This window comes from Salmo salar, chromosome 17 (assembly GCF_965601325.2).
Source record: "Salmo salar chromosome 17, fSalSal1, whole genome shotgun sequence".
NCBI classification, from domain to species: Eukaryota; Metazoa; Chordata; class Actinopteri; order Salmoniformes; family Salmonidae; genus Salmo; species Salmo salar.
In genome coordinates this window covers 54,036,619-54,052,294 of record NC_138307.1, presented here as the reverse complement: position 1 = coordinate 54,052,294, position 15,676 = coordinate 54,036,619, and the positions used below count along the sequence as shown (strand labels likewise).

At 45.5% G+C, this 15,676-nt stretch overlaps 1 protein-coding gene across 1 annotated transcript in view; it reads right to left on the bottom strand.

Annotated features, from left to right (window-relative positions):
- Positions 1-261: 261 nt before the first annotated feature.
- Positions 262-15,676, bottom strand: part of LOC106576150 (transcription factor SOX-5) — a 97,625-nt gene continuing 82,210 nt past the window's right edge. Inside the window, 7 exon segments of the mRNA XM_045699761.2 lie at positions 262-4,109; positions 4,485-4,701; positions 6,405-6,578; positions 6,725-6,833; positions 9,804-9,896; positions 9,898-9,977; positions 15,265-15,451. Coding sequence (XP_045555717.1) covers positions 3,818-4,109; positions 4,485-4,701; positions 6,405-6,578; positions 6,725-6,833; positions 9,804-9,896; positions 9,898-9,977; positions 15,265-15,451 — 1,152 coding nt within the window. The 3' untranslated portion in view covers positions 262-3,817.

The following is a 15,676-nucleotide window of genomic DNA, read 5'->3' as shown; positions in this document are numbered from 1 at the left end:
GATATAGTGCAGCGGTAAATAGGTACAGTATTCTGGATATAGTACAGATGTTTAGTTTAGAAGTACAGCACACACATCCAGTAACTTGCAAGTGCAGTGTCCAAAAAGTAAACCGATGAAAGAATGTCAAAAGCCCCCGTTTAAAACGTTAAAATGAGCATTCAGAAGTGTGCGGGTATCTACCGTAGCCTTCGTTCAAACTATGTATATACCAGTGTGTGTAGGTGCATTGTAAAGAACTCACAAGGACCATTAGAGCAGTACAGAACACATTGCTGTTTTTATTAAAGCCTTGACTGGCAATAATACTGAAAAAAGTGAACTCAGAACAGACGGTGCATGGCAAGCCCACGGCTTCTCTTTTTTTGTTTCCTTTGTTTATTTGTCATTTTTCTTCTTTTTTTTTGTAAGAGTACATCAACTCCTGCTTTTATTGTAGCATGAATAACATCAATAAAAGAGAAAAAGAAATATACAACTTATATTACACTGTGTTATGAACAAAATATAAATCTATAACTCTATGTTATATGTACATAATTATCGTTCTCCATTTGTCAAGTTGAGACGGTACGATACGTGTTTCTTTTTTACTAACTCTGACTTTGTTTTGAGCTCCACTCGTGACATTTGATTGTCTTCGTTATTATTATCATCATCTTCATCGCGATCATGGTCATCATCGTCGCTGTATCAGCCAACATCACTAGGGCCTATCATCCTGTCAACCTGCTCATGAAAAACGTTGGACTCTATTCATTAGTATAACTACAGCCCAATGTTTGTCCTGGTCAGGTCACATGGTCAGGCCACAAAACTCCTGGCCCTTAGTACGGTATAATACCTCAGCATGCGGCAGATCTAGCAAGCTGGGATGATTGTAACTTGTAACCCCCTCCCTTTCCCCTCACTGTCTAGCCTACTTATCTAACCTACAGCTTCCAGACAGAATACAGGACACCCTTTCTCCAGCATTAGGTCTCACCATGGCCTGATTGTGAGGTTGTCTATATGGCCACGTCTGATTGACTGTGAGGCTCACTATCTGGCAATAGGCATGGTTGTGATTGATTGTGTAAGAGTAAACATCTACAGCAAGCATGACTTGGCTGGGTCACTATCTGGCAGCACACCTGTAGAGTGAGTGGACATGGCTAATGGCTAGGCCATAGTGTGGAGCTAAAACAAAGTAAAGTCCCCAGAGTTCTGGAGTCACATAGATATGACAGGTCATCTTACTGAATGTCAGGTTATGCTGTAGAACATTGTTGGATAGGCAAAGTAAACACTGATTTTCCTATGGGTCACAAATGTGTGTGTTCTGATCATGTCCTAATTAGATTTTTTTTTTAATTACATTTGCACAACTGTGTCTGCTAATAATCTGTGTGTGTCTGCTGTGTCTGTGTGTGTCTGTGTCCGCCAGCCTCAACAATGTTCCACGGCATCTCAGTGAAAATAGCAACCCTAGTAAACGGGAGTCTCGCTCCTTTGTTCAGAGAAAACAGAATACAATAATATAACCGTTTTCTTTTATCTTCATAAAAAGAAAGAAAGTCGAAGAAACTTCACATTATACATGAACCATTACAAAATAAGAAATCACCTTCTTTTCTCTGACCACACAGAGTCTGAGTGCTTTTAGAAATGGGTTTGGACATAAAAGGGTTAAGTTGTCAAGCTGAGGGACGCAGATGGGGAGAGAGTTAGTGAATAGAAAGTCCAGTCTCCTTCACGAAGAGCGACAGCCGTTCGCTGGCTGCAGTCCGCGTCGCTCTACCTCCTCACACAGCGTCCATATAGGATTAATACTAAACAAACAGAACAAATAAAAACAGGAACCAAAAAAAAGCTAAATTACAAATAAAGTAAAAAGTAAAAGGACAACATTAGATGTAAATACTCTAAACCAGCTAAATATAATAATGCTTCATTGACCAAAGAATTTCATATTGGTCATGATAAACCCAATAGAGGCCAAAATAAATTATACTGTACATAACTTACTAAAACTTAAAGAAACGCTGACCATCATTATAGTTATTGTTAATAATATTATTACACTAGAGGCAGTTTGAATAAAAATAATAAAATACAGTATTCAAATACAAAGGAAACACTGACGTGCTGATATAACGATCAGCTCCTCCCAATAAGAACAGCAGGATGACGTGTTTTGGGGAATACGGACGGGGACAGAGTAAGACACAGGGGGACATAGAGGGGGACTCTCAGAAAGGGACAGAACGGGGACAGACAACAGAGACTCCTGTGCTTTAGTCAAACTAAATGACCCGTAGGCGCCCACAGGAACCCACCAAACTTCTAGAACAAAATACACACCAACTTTGTGTGATATCAGTTGGGAGTATTATGAGAGGATTTGGGTTGTGGGTAAGAGCTGTTGGCTTGTGGTGCTGGCTGGATCATTTGGCAGCGGAGTAGAGTTGTTATGGGGTTTCGATTGGGGAACTGGGGCTTTTGGATGTGTGTGTGTGTGAGTGTACAAGAGAGCCATAGGGCTTTCTCTGTCTCTGTACACCAGGATATTGAAGTTCTGGGGGCTCACAGGGGAAACTCCAGTGTTTCTGTTTGTCTTGGAAAGGGACAGAGTTCTGGGATCTAGTGCCTAGTGATGACTAAACCAGCTCACACAGACTAAACACACACACACGCACAGCGAGCTTGCTGACACACACTCTCACACACATACAAGGGGGTGTTTCATATCTAAAAGAAACCTTTCTTTGTACCTTCCAAAGACCCAAAGTCCTCATGATCAGAATAAAGGAAAGCCAAAGAAAAGTTAAAAGAACGAGAGTGTAAAAGGAGAGAAGAGGGTTGGTGTCTCATCACACAGTACTGTCCAAGCTGGCCCATGATGAGAGACTGAGGTCCCCCCCACAGTCCCCTGAAGTGAGCCGGTCCTCACTGTCCAACACATGGCGGTGGCCCTGACTGGACTGTCCCATTTTTACTCTCATAAGGGGAGTCACACACACACACACACACACACACACACAGAGGGAGGATATCTGCTGACAGTACACAGCTGAGTTGAAGAAAGAAGAATAATTCTAAATAAAAGTTTTGCTTTGACTTCTGTCAGGTGCTTTACAATGAAAAGGGAAACATTTCTATTTTGTATCTATTATTAAAACTGTAGCACAAAAACAACAAATCACATTCACAAGCCACTTGTTGGCACCGTGTACCTGAGTGAGAACATCATAGAACCAAGAAAAAAAAAGCTGTTTTAAAAGTGTCTCTTTTATAAACAAACAGGTCGGCCATTTTAAAGTGTCTCTTTAATCAACTGACAGGCCTGCTGTTTTAAAAAATGTCTCTTTGAAGTCAAACTGGTCTAAAAGGTTGTTTTTTCGGTGTTTTCTCCTCATATAGTAGCTTACTCATGACATAATGTATATCTCATCTTGCCTCTATGGCGTACACAGCAGTAATACTCTAGTATACCTTGTAGTACTTTGTTAGTACGCTGTAGTACTGTGTAGTACTCAGCAGAAGTCACGGCAATCAGCTCGTCTCCTCCTAGACTCCAGTCTGTGTAACAGTCAGTGTGAGTGACAGGTCCTGTGCTTGATTTGATTGGTCGGTTGCTGGTATCGGGATTCCAATGGGAGGGGCTTGGCTCTGAGGTCCCAGAGTCCTTGTTGGTTAAGGGGTAAAGGAGGGCGAGGTTTGTGACATTGGATGTGATTGGATATAAGGGACGGATAGTCTCTCAGGATTGGTGGACGGACAGGGTTGTTCCCAGCAAGAAGCTGGGTAACTGATTCTGATTGGCTCTGCGTCCAGATTATTGGTGGTTGTCGTTATCGCTTCCATAATCTCCCTCCTCGTCCTCATAATCAAAGTCGTCGTACGCATCACCATTGCTGTCGTCCAATCGCAGCTCCTCCTGTTTGACTCGGGTCTCGTCTCCCTTGAGGCTGGGGTGGTAGGGGGTCTGGAGGGGTGGGGCGGCGTGCTCGGGGCTGCTGGACAGTGAGGAGTGCTCCGAGGGCATCTGGGGGGATGGCAAGCCTGCCAAGGAGAGGGCACCTGGGTACACCACGCCCGCCGAGGACAAGGGCAGCTGGGCCTGTTGTCTGGAGAAAACCACAACACAACAGTTAATACAGTATAATAACACAATATAATGTAGAAATCAGGATGAATAAAATGAAATCAGATGCATTTATACAGCTATTTTTACAGTCAACACAACGTGTTTTATAGTAAACTCAGACCACAAAGACAAGTTACACAACGGTGAGGAAATACTTTATCCCACAGTCAGAAGTGTGTGTGTGTGTGTGTGTGTGTGTGTGTGTGTGTGTGTGTGTGTGTGTGTGTGTGTGTGTGTGTGTGTGTGTGTGTGTGTGTGTGTGTGTGTGTGTGTGTGTGTGTGTCTGTGTGTGTGTGTGTGTGTGTGTGTGTGTGTGTGTGTGTGTGTGTGTGGTTTTGGTTGGTTACTCACTCACCCCACAGTGAAGTACTGTCTCATCTCCTGCCGGCGGTTCCTCATAATGGCCTTGTACTCTCCAATCCTCAGCTTCTTCCCGTCCACCAGACAGGTTCGTTTGGGCCGGGGTTTGTACTTGTAGTCTGGGTACTTCTCCAGGTGCTGCTTGCTCAGCCTGGCCTGCTCCTCATAGTACGGCTGCTTCTCCAGGTTAGTCATGGACTTCCAACGAGAACCTGGAGAGAGAGGAAGGGTGGGGGAGAGAGAGAGAGAGAGAGAGAGAGAGAGAGAGAGAGGGAGAGAGGGAGGGAAAGAGAGTTGAAAGCAGGTTAAGTGTTGTCCTCGTTCACTGTGCTCATCACATCACTAGAGTTCAAAATGAGTTCCTCACTCTTCCTGTTCACTTCAGTAACACAGGCATAGGTGCGCTAGCAGACACACACATACCAACACACATAAGCCTGCGAGCAGGCACGCAAGCAAGCACACAGCAAGCACACAGCAAGCACGCAAGCAAGCACACAGCAAGCACACAGCAAGCAAGCACGCAAGCAAGCACACAGCAAGCACACAGCAAGCACGCAAGCAAGCACACAGCAAGCACGCAAGCAAGCACACAGCAAGCAAGCACGCAAGCAAGCACACAGCAAGCACACAGCAAGCACACAGCAAGCATGCACGCGATTGTATTTAAATACAATGTGCACAATATGTTCCACAGCCTCTTTGCAGAAGGCCTACCCATTTTTAATCCCCCAAAACACATCTTCTCCAATCTGGCTCTTTACAGTATATCTGGCTGCAGTGCATAAGCGTGCCTGTGTGTCTATCGTGCTCTGGCCCCAGTGTGTGTGGTGTATCTGGGCTGAATTTACACTCTGCTACTGCTGTATGTTAATGGGTAAAAGCTGTCTGTGCTGGCCTGGTTAGCTAGCACACTCCTTTCCCTTCCCTTCCCTGCTGGAATAGAAAACTCCTTCTGTTAACGTTCGAGAGCGGGCCCTTATTAAAACCAGATTTCCCAGTGTTATAAAACGTTTAGGAGCTCTTTAAAATGTCACAGACTGGAGTGCTTGTTTAATGCATAATGAATTATATCATCGTCGTTGAAGCTCTCCGTTCTCTCTCCAGAGCTAGTCATTAAGAGCTAGTTCCACAATACCGCTTCTTGTGAGGAAGTGGAACAGTGTGTGTGTGTGTGTGGGGATTGTGTCGCGTCTCTCTCCCAGCCTTAGAAGCTGTGTGTCTCTGGGGACCCCGCTAGGTTCCCAGCCCTCTGTCTCAGTAGCGCTGCTAGCTAACTACACTACAGATGTTCAGGCAACCAGAGATAAGGACGGGACAAAAGATGCTGTCAATCAGAGTGCCGCTGTCATAAAGAGAGACGGAGGTACGGTGTGTGATAGGGGCCACACAGAGCACAGTGACAATGGCTGAGTACTGATGTGGTGTGGCTAGGGAAGAAGGGAGACACACACACACACAAGAAATCAGGCAGGCAAGCATGCATACACACATGTACATAACTAAGCACATGGAGATGTAATCTCCATAGAGAGGAGTTGTAGGGGAAGAGGGCAGACAAATCATGTATTCTTCTGCACCTGAGGAACGCAGAGAGAGAGAGAGAGAGAGAGAGAGAGAGAGAAAGAGAGAGAGAGAGAGAGAGAGAGAGAGAGAGAGAGAGAGAGAGAGAGAGAGAAGCCTGGCCACAACACAAGGGATCAGCTCAATCAGGTTAACACACATTCTCACGCCTCTCTCCCTCTCTCTCTCCCTCTCTCTCTCTCTCTCTCTCCCTCTCTCTCTCCCTCTCTCTCTCTCTCTGCCATCTTCCACTCTCTCTCTATTCTTCCTTGAAAGGCAGGCACACTCCTTCTCTCCCCTCTCACACCCCTCTCTCCCTCCTCTACCCGTCTGGAGGGGGTCTTAGTCTTACCGAGGATTTTGCTGATGTTGGAGTTGTGCATGTCAGGGAAAGCCTGGAGAATCTTCCTCCTCTCATCCTTTGCCCAGACCATGAAAGCATTCATGGGTCGTTTAATGTGCGGTTCGCTGTTGCCTCGGCCCCGGGCCTCACGGAACATTCTGGAATCAGACACACTGGGGCTGCCTATGGGAGGGAGGAGGAGAGAGTGGATGTATACACATACATTAACACAATCCAACACACATCTTCATATATGCATAGAGTCTTAGACACACACACACACACACACACACACACACACACACACACACACACACACACACACACACCATCTGAGTCTCCACTCATGGTGAAGTCCATCATGGCGTGGTTGAACTTCTCTCTGTCCTCTGACTGCTGCTTCAGCTGGTGGCTCAGACTCTCCAGGGCTGCCTTGTCCTGGAGAGAGACACACAGTCAGTCAGTCAGTCAGTCAACATGGACACCAATCAATCAATTCTCTATAGACAACCAATCAATCAATCTGTGGACACGTTAGACTGCCTAGTTCTCAGGGGGGGGGGGGGGGGGAGCGAGACACAGGCGTCAGTCAATCGACATGTTAGGTTAAGATATCAGTCAATAACCAGGCTATAAAGCTATTGGTTAACACGTGTAGATACTGTGTGTTGGATGTGTGCCAGAGGGTGTGTGTACCTGTGTTGTTAGGCTTGCTTAGCGGGGGCAGAGGGCATAGTTAGTTGGCACTAAAGCATTATGCTCTGGTCTTTAATCAGCCTGTCTACGTGGCAGGGTGGAGACAAGATTGGCAGAGGGCAAGACTGGCACTGAAACAGCTGATGTCATTATGGGAATGACATTGAGATTGTGTCCATCTGCTGTGATTGGATGTGTGTGTGTATGAGTATGACTGTGGATGTGTGTGCGTATGAGTATGACTGTGTATGAGTATGACTGTGTATGAGTATGACTGCGTATGTGTGTGTGATATATCTCAGCAGCCACCTGCATGGTTATGCTGGATGTCTATCTCCCCCTCTCTCTGAGGCCCTTGGGCTCGATCCATTAGAGAGAGGCACTCCACACACACACACACACACACACACACACACACACACACACACACACACACACACACACACACACACACACACACACACACACACACACACACACACACACACACACACACACACACACACACACACACACACACACAGTGAAGGGCCACACAGCACAAGCCCCTGCGTATTTATTACAGACAATAAAAGGCTGATTGACTTTCCATTTACATGGCTAATGCAACCAGCTGAAACACACACACACACACAAACACCCCCCCCCCCCACACACACACTCTTCCCCAACCCCAGAGCCTGCATTTACAGCTTAATTATACGATTAGAATCCATACCAAAAACAGTGCATCTTTAAAAACCCCACTCCAGCCCTGGCCTAACCATTAGGAGATGACCCAGCCAGACTGGCACCAGCCTAATGAAATGCATGTCTCTGTTTTACAGCACTACAATTTAATTGTTCAGCTGAGATAATTCCTCAGATTTGAATAAATATCATCGCTAAAGAGAGGGAACGAGCGGAGACGGAGAGAGAGGCGGGGAGAGAGAGTGGAGACAGTGTGAAAGAGAGAGAACAAGTGAGAGAAAGGGATTTGTCTGCGTGAAACTATTTCAGGGAAAAATGCTGCAGAGATGACTTGCGGCGAAACAAGTGACACCAGAAAACCCCCTGTCCCAGATAGTAAAGCACTGTGTCATTGTATGTATGGAAAGTTCACTGCAACCTCAACGCCAATCAATCCCGAACCATTTAAAGGGTTGAAGAATGGTTTATTGATATCAATAACCACTTAAGGTCCTACTGACTGAGGGTCTATGGGTAATAAAACCGATATCATTTCTAGGACATAACTACGGCAGAGAAAGACAGCATGACTGTGTTAGACCCAAAGCCTCTCTCTAAGTCAGAGTCGAGAATAAGTTGTTTAACAAACCGAAAGCAAAATTATTTATTGTAATCAATGTAATACAATCACATTAATAGGTACTGTACAATAACCTTATAAAACGGACACCCAGGCATCATGTGCTACAGAGGTAACCTTCAGTCATGAGTTATGATATAGTAGTCAACCTACACATTGGTTATGTGTTAGAAATCAACTGGTCATGGTTTGCTCTATTTGAAACTATTCAACTATAGAGGACTGAGAGGAGTGGAGGATTATTCTTCTAATGTTGTTCATCCTGCTTCATCCATCCACCCAGCAATGAGAGGGAGGGGAGGGAGGGAGGGAGGGAGGGAGGGAGGGAGGGAGGGAGGGAGGGAGGGAGGGAGGGAGGGAGAGAGAGAGAGAGAGAGAGAGAGAGAGAGAGAGAGAGAGAGAGAGAGAGAGAGAGAGAGAGAGAGAGAGAGAGAGAGAGAGAGAGAGAGAGAGAGAGAGAGAGAGAGAGAGAGAGAGAGAGAGAGAGAGAGAGAGAGAGAGAGAGAGAGAGAGAGAGAGAGAGAGAGAGAGAGAGAGAGCTGTTGAATGTCAGCAGTGCAGATGCTCTTTAAGACCCAGCACGCTGCCGTGTGTGTGTGTGTGTGTGTGCACCAGCTGACTCCCAGTGTGTTTAACAAATAACCACAATTTAGCCACGCTGCCGAGGAGCGGGCGCCGTCACTTCGTATTAACGTCTCCTCGACGCTTCGCTAGCAGGCTCCCCGCGCCCTCCTCCTGCCTCCTCCTGCACCCCCCTTACCTCCCCCTTACCTCCAGCCTCCCCAACACCCACCCTGCCCCCAGCACGCCTCACAGACACACACACACACACACACACACACACACACACACCCTCATTACCTCAGCCAAGGGTTTCTCTAGCTGAGTAATTTATCTTTACTGCTTTCATTACACAGCTTATTGACAATTATGACAGTTCCGATATATTCACATAATGCTGAATTACATTTGATCTTAATGCATCGTGTTATATCATATTACAATATATTGTGTTGTAATATATTTTTATAAAGGTGATTTATAATAGAATATGACATTATATTACATCGTATTGCATCACATTGTAGGATAATATAGTACATTGTGCATTGCAGTACTTTGTCGATTATTGCATTTTTTTTTATGGGAAAAAAAAGGTAATTTAGCAAACGCTGTTATCTAGAGAGCGTCTGGGTTGGTAAAGTGCTGGATCAGTTGTTTTAGTATTATATCTCTTTTGATCATAACGTAGCTACTTTTCTAGAGGGGAATTTGCTCCTATTTGTTAAATGTAATGTGATGCTACAGGGTTATCTCCTGTTAGTAGTATGAGGACAGAAGGCATGTGGTTGTGTTTAATAAAAGAATAGTTGGAAGGTTAAGGATGTACTAACATATCTGACCTTGTCGGAGCGTCCGTTGTTGAGGCTGAGGTTGTTGACGGCGGCCACCTTGGCGTCCAACACCTGCTGTTCTCTCTTCAGCTGCTCCTTCATTCTGCCTGGCTTCAGCGAAGGCCTTGGTCACAGCCTCGTGGTCGTTCAGATAGCCCCCCGAGGACAGGGACGACAGCAGGTCTGGAGAGACACACAGAAGAGCATGGTCCTATTAAATATCAGGAAATATCAGGAATTCGTTTATTATATATATATTTCTGTGTATTTAAGTTTGAATTAAATAATATGTATAAAAAAAAATATAGAATCAAAATAGAATTGACTAGAACTGTGATTGTTGAACTGTAAATGGGAACTATGTCTCTGTTTGTCAGATTGCAGATTGCGCCAGCTCTTTTAAAGATAAACTATTTGGATGTAAATAGTCTCTACGGCCATCCAGAATAAAACACTGTCCTGAACCCCTGTGAGGTAAATACATGACCAGACACAGAACCAGAGGGGACACACACACACACACGCACGCACGCACGCACGCACGCACGCACGCACGCACGCACGCACGCACTTTCGCACGCACTTTCGCACGCACGCACGCACGCAGTCGCACACCCACCCGGACACCGACTGAGCCAGTTGACTGCTAAGGCTGTGTGTGTGACTCAGTTTGTACCTGTTGGCAGGTCTGCTCTCTCTTAGCCTCCACTGAGAGACAGAGACCTTCAGATCACACACACCCATACACATACAGACACCCCTGTCAAAACCCTGCCATTTTAAGTCTGGATGTTATTTACCGTGGTGAACGTCACTCCCACCCAGCGGCAGACAGAAACGCACGCAGAACGGTAAACACAGTGTGCATCGGCATCCTGACAGACCATCTAAAAGCCCAATCCCTCAAATCTCAAATCTCCACATCATTCAGATTTATTTAAAAGCTCCAGCAGTCCTCCTGAAAGAGGATACAGGCTTTTTGTTGCACAAATACACACACACATGCATGCCCGCTCGCTCGCACACACACAAACACACACACACCTCCTTTCCGCCTGCCTGTCCACACTCGCAAACACACACATTCCCTCACTATCCATTTATTATTTTTCATCCAAAAGCTTATGGAATTCTTTGAAGAGTAGAAAAGCGCAGGCAGCATCCCGGAGGATTACTCCTATTAAACCCAAAAAGCCTGCTAATTTTTCCCTCTGGAAACATCTGCCTAACACATATCAAAGATGATTCAATATGATTCTCTGCTTCTTTTCAGCATTGTTATTTGTGTTATTGCAGCAGCTTAGTGGACGGAGTGGCAGCAGCATCTGCTGTGTGACTGTGAGAGGCGGGAGGTCAGAGGGAGGGATGAGGGAGGCCGTGCTATCGCTCTCTCTCCATCTCTGGGTTAGCTCTAACAAAGAGCTGCTCCAAGCTTATGGCCCTTTATCTGTCACTAATCCCTCCTGCTAATGCCATCTCAGGCCAGATTACGCTCTCAGATTTGTAATGACAGAGGAGTGAACTCTTACAGTAGTCATAACCGCAAAATCTGATGCGGAGGGCTGGAGAGGGTGAGGCCGCTGGGGTGGTCTGTGATGTTTGGCTTGCTGGATGGTAGTGGGTTTTAATCTGGATACAATGTGTGTGTGTGTGTGTGTGTGTGTGTGTGTGTGTGTGTGTGTGTGTGTGTGTGTGTGTGTGTGTGTGTGTGTGTGTGTGTGTGTGTGTGTGTGTGTGTGTGTGTGTATATAGAAATAGGGGATGTGAACGTGTGTGTGCGTGTGAGCAGAGACGGACTGTGTCTGCGTTCTTCTCTCTTTTTATGTGTGTGTGTGTGTGTGTGTGTGTGTGTGTGTGTGTGTGAGTGTGTGTGCACTGTGTGTGTGTCCTTGAGTGTCTGATTGCCAACCTAGGCATGACCCAGATAGGAGGGCTGGGGCCAACAGTGAGACCCAGCCAGAGCCCAAACCCTACCCAACCCTGCAGCCTCACTCTGCCCTGGCCTGGCAATAACGATTCAGAGTGGCCACACACACACTGTTGAAATTAGAGAGTCATACAGAGTGGGTCTCAGCAGTAGAGGTCACAGACACTGACAGGCTTTCAGAGTTCAGTCCTTCAGATCAGACTCTCTGAGACAGTCATTGAGGAGAGTTTGGATTGTGGGCGATAGACTGATAGAGGACAGATGCTGTGAGGAAACTGGACAGAGAGGACCATGCACACATACACCCCGCCTCAACACACACACACACACACACACACACACACAGAATAATAAATCCATTGAAAGTCATAAATCCCTGTCTCTCTGTGTTTGACTGCAATAGCTAACAACGTGAATCTTCTTCTGGCTTGCTAAACACTCTAACAGGAACAGATGGAAACAGACTGTGTGCCGTGGCAGCAGACAGACACTCATTGTGATCTAAATGAAACGGCTTGCCTCAACATATTCCATCTGAAACTTTACAACCTAATCCATTTGTCAGAACAAAAAACATCTGGGACGTAAATCCACTAATCTGCTATTAAATCCTGCGATTTGTTGAAAAACACTGAGATTAGAAAGAATACAAGTTAGAAATGCCCAACTGCTGCGAGAGGAGGAAGGGTGTGTGTATTATAATGTGTGTGTGTGTGTATTATAATAGCTGTGTGTGTGTGTGTGTGTATGTATGTGTGTGCGTTCTAACAGCCGTGTCGTGTGTTTATAATAGCCTTGCGGTGTGCGTGTGTGTGTCTGCTGTTATTGTGTTATTAATGCAGGTTGTTATGTGTGTATCGCTCAGTAAGAGGCTTGTCTAATCTCATCTGTGATAAGTCCCGTCTGTCACACAGCTACTCTATTCATCTGAAAATCACTCTCCTCTTCCATCACTCCATTTCCCCTCCTATCCTTCACACTCCTCCATCTCTCCACCTCCTCCTTTTCCTCCTCCTTTACCTCCTCCTTCTCCTATTCAAACCCCCGCTTAACCATCCATGCCTCTCTGATGCTAATAAATGCTTCACAATAATATACCCTACAGGCATACACAATGGGAAAACATAGCCTACACTAATATAGCATATCATTTTTGTTTGTTTGTTTTGTTACTTTTACCCCTTTTTTCGTGGTATCCAATTGGTAGTTACAGTCTTGTCTCATCGCTGCAACTCCCGTACAGACTCAGGAGAGGCGAAGGTCAAGAGTCGTCCGTCTTCCGAAACACAACCCAACCAAGCCAAGCCGTACTGCTTCTTGACACAATGCCCATTTAACCCGGAAGCCAGCCGCACCAATGTGTTGGAGGAAACACCGTACACCTGGTGACCGCATCAGCGTGCACTGCGTCCGGCTCGCCACAGGAGTCGCTAGTGCACGATGGGACAAGGATATCCCTGCCGGCCAAACCCTCCCTTAACCCGGACGACGCTGGGCCAATTGTGCGCCGCCCCATGGGTCTCCAGGTCGTGGCCGGCTGCGACAGAGCCTGGACTCGAACCCAGAATCTCTAGTGGCACAGCTAGCACTACGATGCAGCACCTTAGACCACTGCACCACTCGGGAGGCCTAATTACAGGTCAATGTAGTCAATTAACTATTATTGTAGCATGAATAAATGACTTAAAACACTACTTAATGGTGATGTGAGTGAAATAAATTACACTAATGTGTATACATTAATTATATCACATTAATGTACATACTTAAAATATCTACTACTACTAATATTATTATTCTTAATGTTATTATTGTTATTATTATATTACTACCACTATTACTACTTATTCTATAATGGATTCAATCTTTTTTTCCCCCCTCATCAATCTACACACAATACCCCATAATGACATCACAATAAACCCATAATGACATGACAATAACCCATAATGACATCACAATACCCCATAATGACATCACAATACCCCATAATGGTAAAGCAAAAACAGGTTTTTAGACATTTTTTATATATATATATTTTTTTTAACCTGGAAATATCACATTTACATAAGTATTCAGACCCTTTACTCAGTACTTTGTTGAAGCTCCATTGTCAGCGATTACAGACTTGAGTCTTATTGGGTATGACGCTACAAGCTTTGCACACCTGTATTTGGGGAGTCCCCCATTATTCTCTGCGGATCCTCTAAAGCTCTGTCAGATTGGATGGGGAGCGTCGCTGCAAAGCTATTTTCAGGTGTCTCCAGAGATGTTCGATTTGGTTTAAGTCCAGGCTCTGGCTGGGCCATTCAAGGACATTCAGAGACTTGTCCCGAAGCCACTCCTGAGTTGTCTTGCCTGTGTGCTTAGGGTCGTTGTCCTGTTGGAAGGTGAACCTTCGCCCCCAGTCTGAGCTCCTGAGCGCTCTGGAGCAGGTTTTCATCAAGGATCTCTCTGTACTTTGCTCCGTTTATCTTTCCCTCTATCCTGACTAGTCTCCCAGTCCCTGCCGCTGCATAACATCCCCACAGATGATGCTGTCACCACCATGCTTCACCGTAGGGATGGTATTGGCCAGGTGATGAGCGGTGCCTGGTTTCCTCCAGACGTGACGCTTGGCATTCAGGCCAAAGAGTTCAATCTTGGTTTCATCAGACCAGAGAATCTTGTTTTCATGGTCTAAGAGTCCAGTCCTTTAGGTGCCTTTTGGCAAACTCCAGGCAGGCTGACGAGCATTTTACTGAGGAGGGGCTTCCGTCTGGCCACTCTACTATTAAGGCCTGACTAGTGGAGTGCTGCAGAGATGGTTGTCCTTCTGGAAGGTTCTCCCATCTCCACAGAGGAACTCTGGCGCTCCCTGACCAAGGCCCTTCTCCCCCGATTGCTCAGTTTGGCCAGGCAGTCAGCTCTAGGAAGAGTCTTGGTGGTTCCAAATTTCTTCCATTTAAGAATGATGAAGGCCACTGTGTTCTTGGGGACCTTCAATGCTGCAGACATTTTTTGATATCCTTCCCCAGATCTGTGCCTCGACACAATCCTATCTCACAGCTCTACGGACAATTCCTTTAACCTCATGGATAGGCTTTGACATGCACTGTCATCTGTTGGACCTTATATAGACAGGTGTGTGCCTTTCGAAATCATGTCCAATCAATTGAATTTACCATAGGTGGACTTCAATCAAGTTGTAGAAACATCTCAAGGATGATCAATGGAAACAGGATGCACCTGAGCTCAATTTTGAGTCTCATAGCAAAGGGTCTAAATACTTATGTAAATAGGTTTGTTTAAATGTATTTTTATACATTTGCAAAAATTTCCAAAAATCTATTGTGTGTAGATTGATGAGATTTCTTTAAAAAAAAATCTGAAATGTGGAAAAAGTGAAGGGGTCTGAATACTTTCTGAATGCACTCTATATATATATATATATATTATATATATATATATATATATATATATATATATATTATATTATATTTGTGTGTGTGTGTGTGTTATGTTGAATTTGTGTATGCGTGGTGAGTAGGTGCAGTCCCTTACCTATGGAGCTGACTCTGGACGGTGGTCCTCCGATGCTGGAGGGGGCTGTGCTGTGTTTCATGGATCCGGTGCTATGGTGACCCAGCTTCATGGTGGGGACCTGTGGGGAAGCGGGGGAGGTGGGTGACTTGCTCTCGCTTGCTGTCTTAGGCTTGGACGACAGGTTCAGGGGCTGAGCACCCTCATCCTGCAAAATCAAAACACACCAGTTGTGGCCTAGTGGTCGCTGGGTGGGTTCAACCAATCACTGAGGATCACCTCAGACGTTTGCCCAATCAGAAGGCTTGGATTGGATTCTACAGCAAGGCAGAGTGGACAAACATGTGTCCCATATGGCTCAAACCACAGGATAAGATTCCCAAACAAAGCTAATAAACATACTATATTCCCCATGCCATGGAAGAGAGTCATG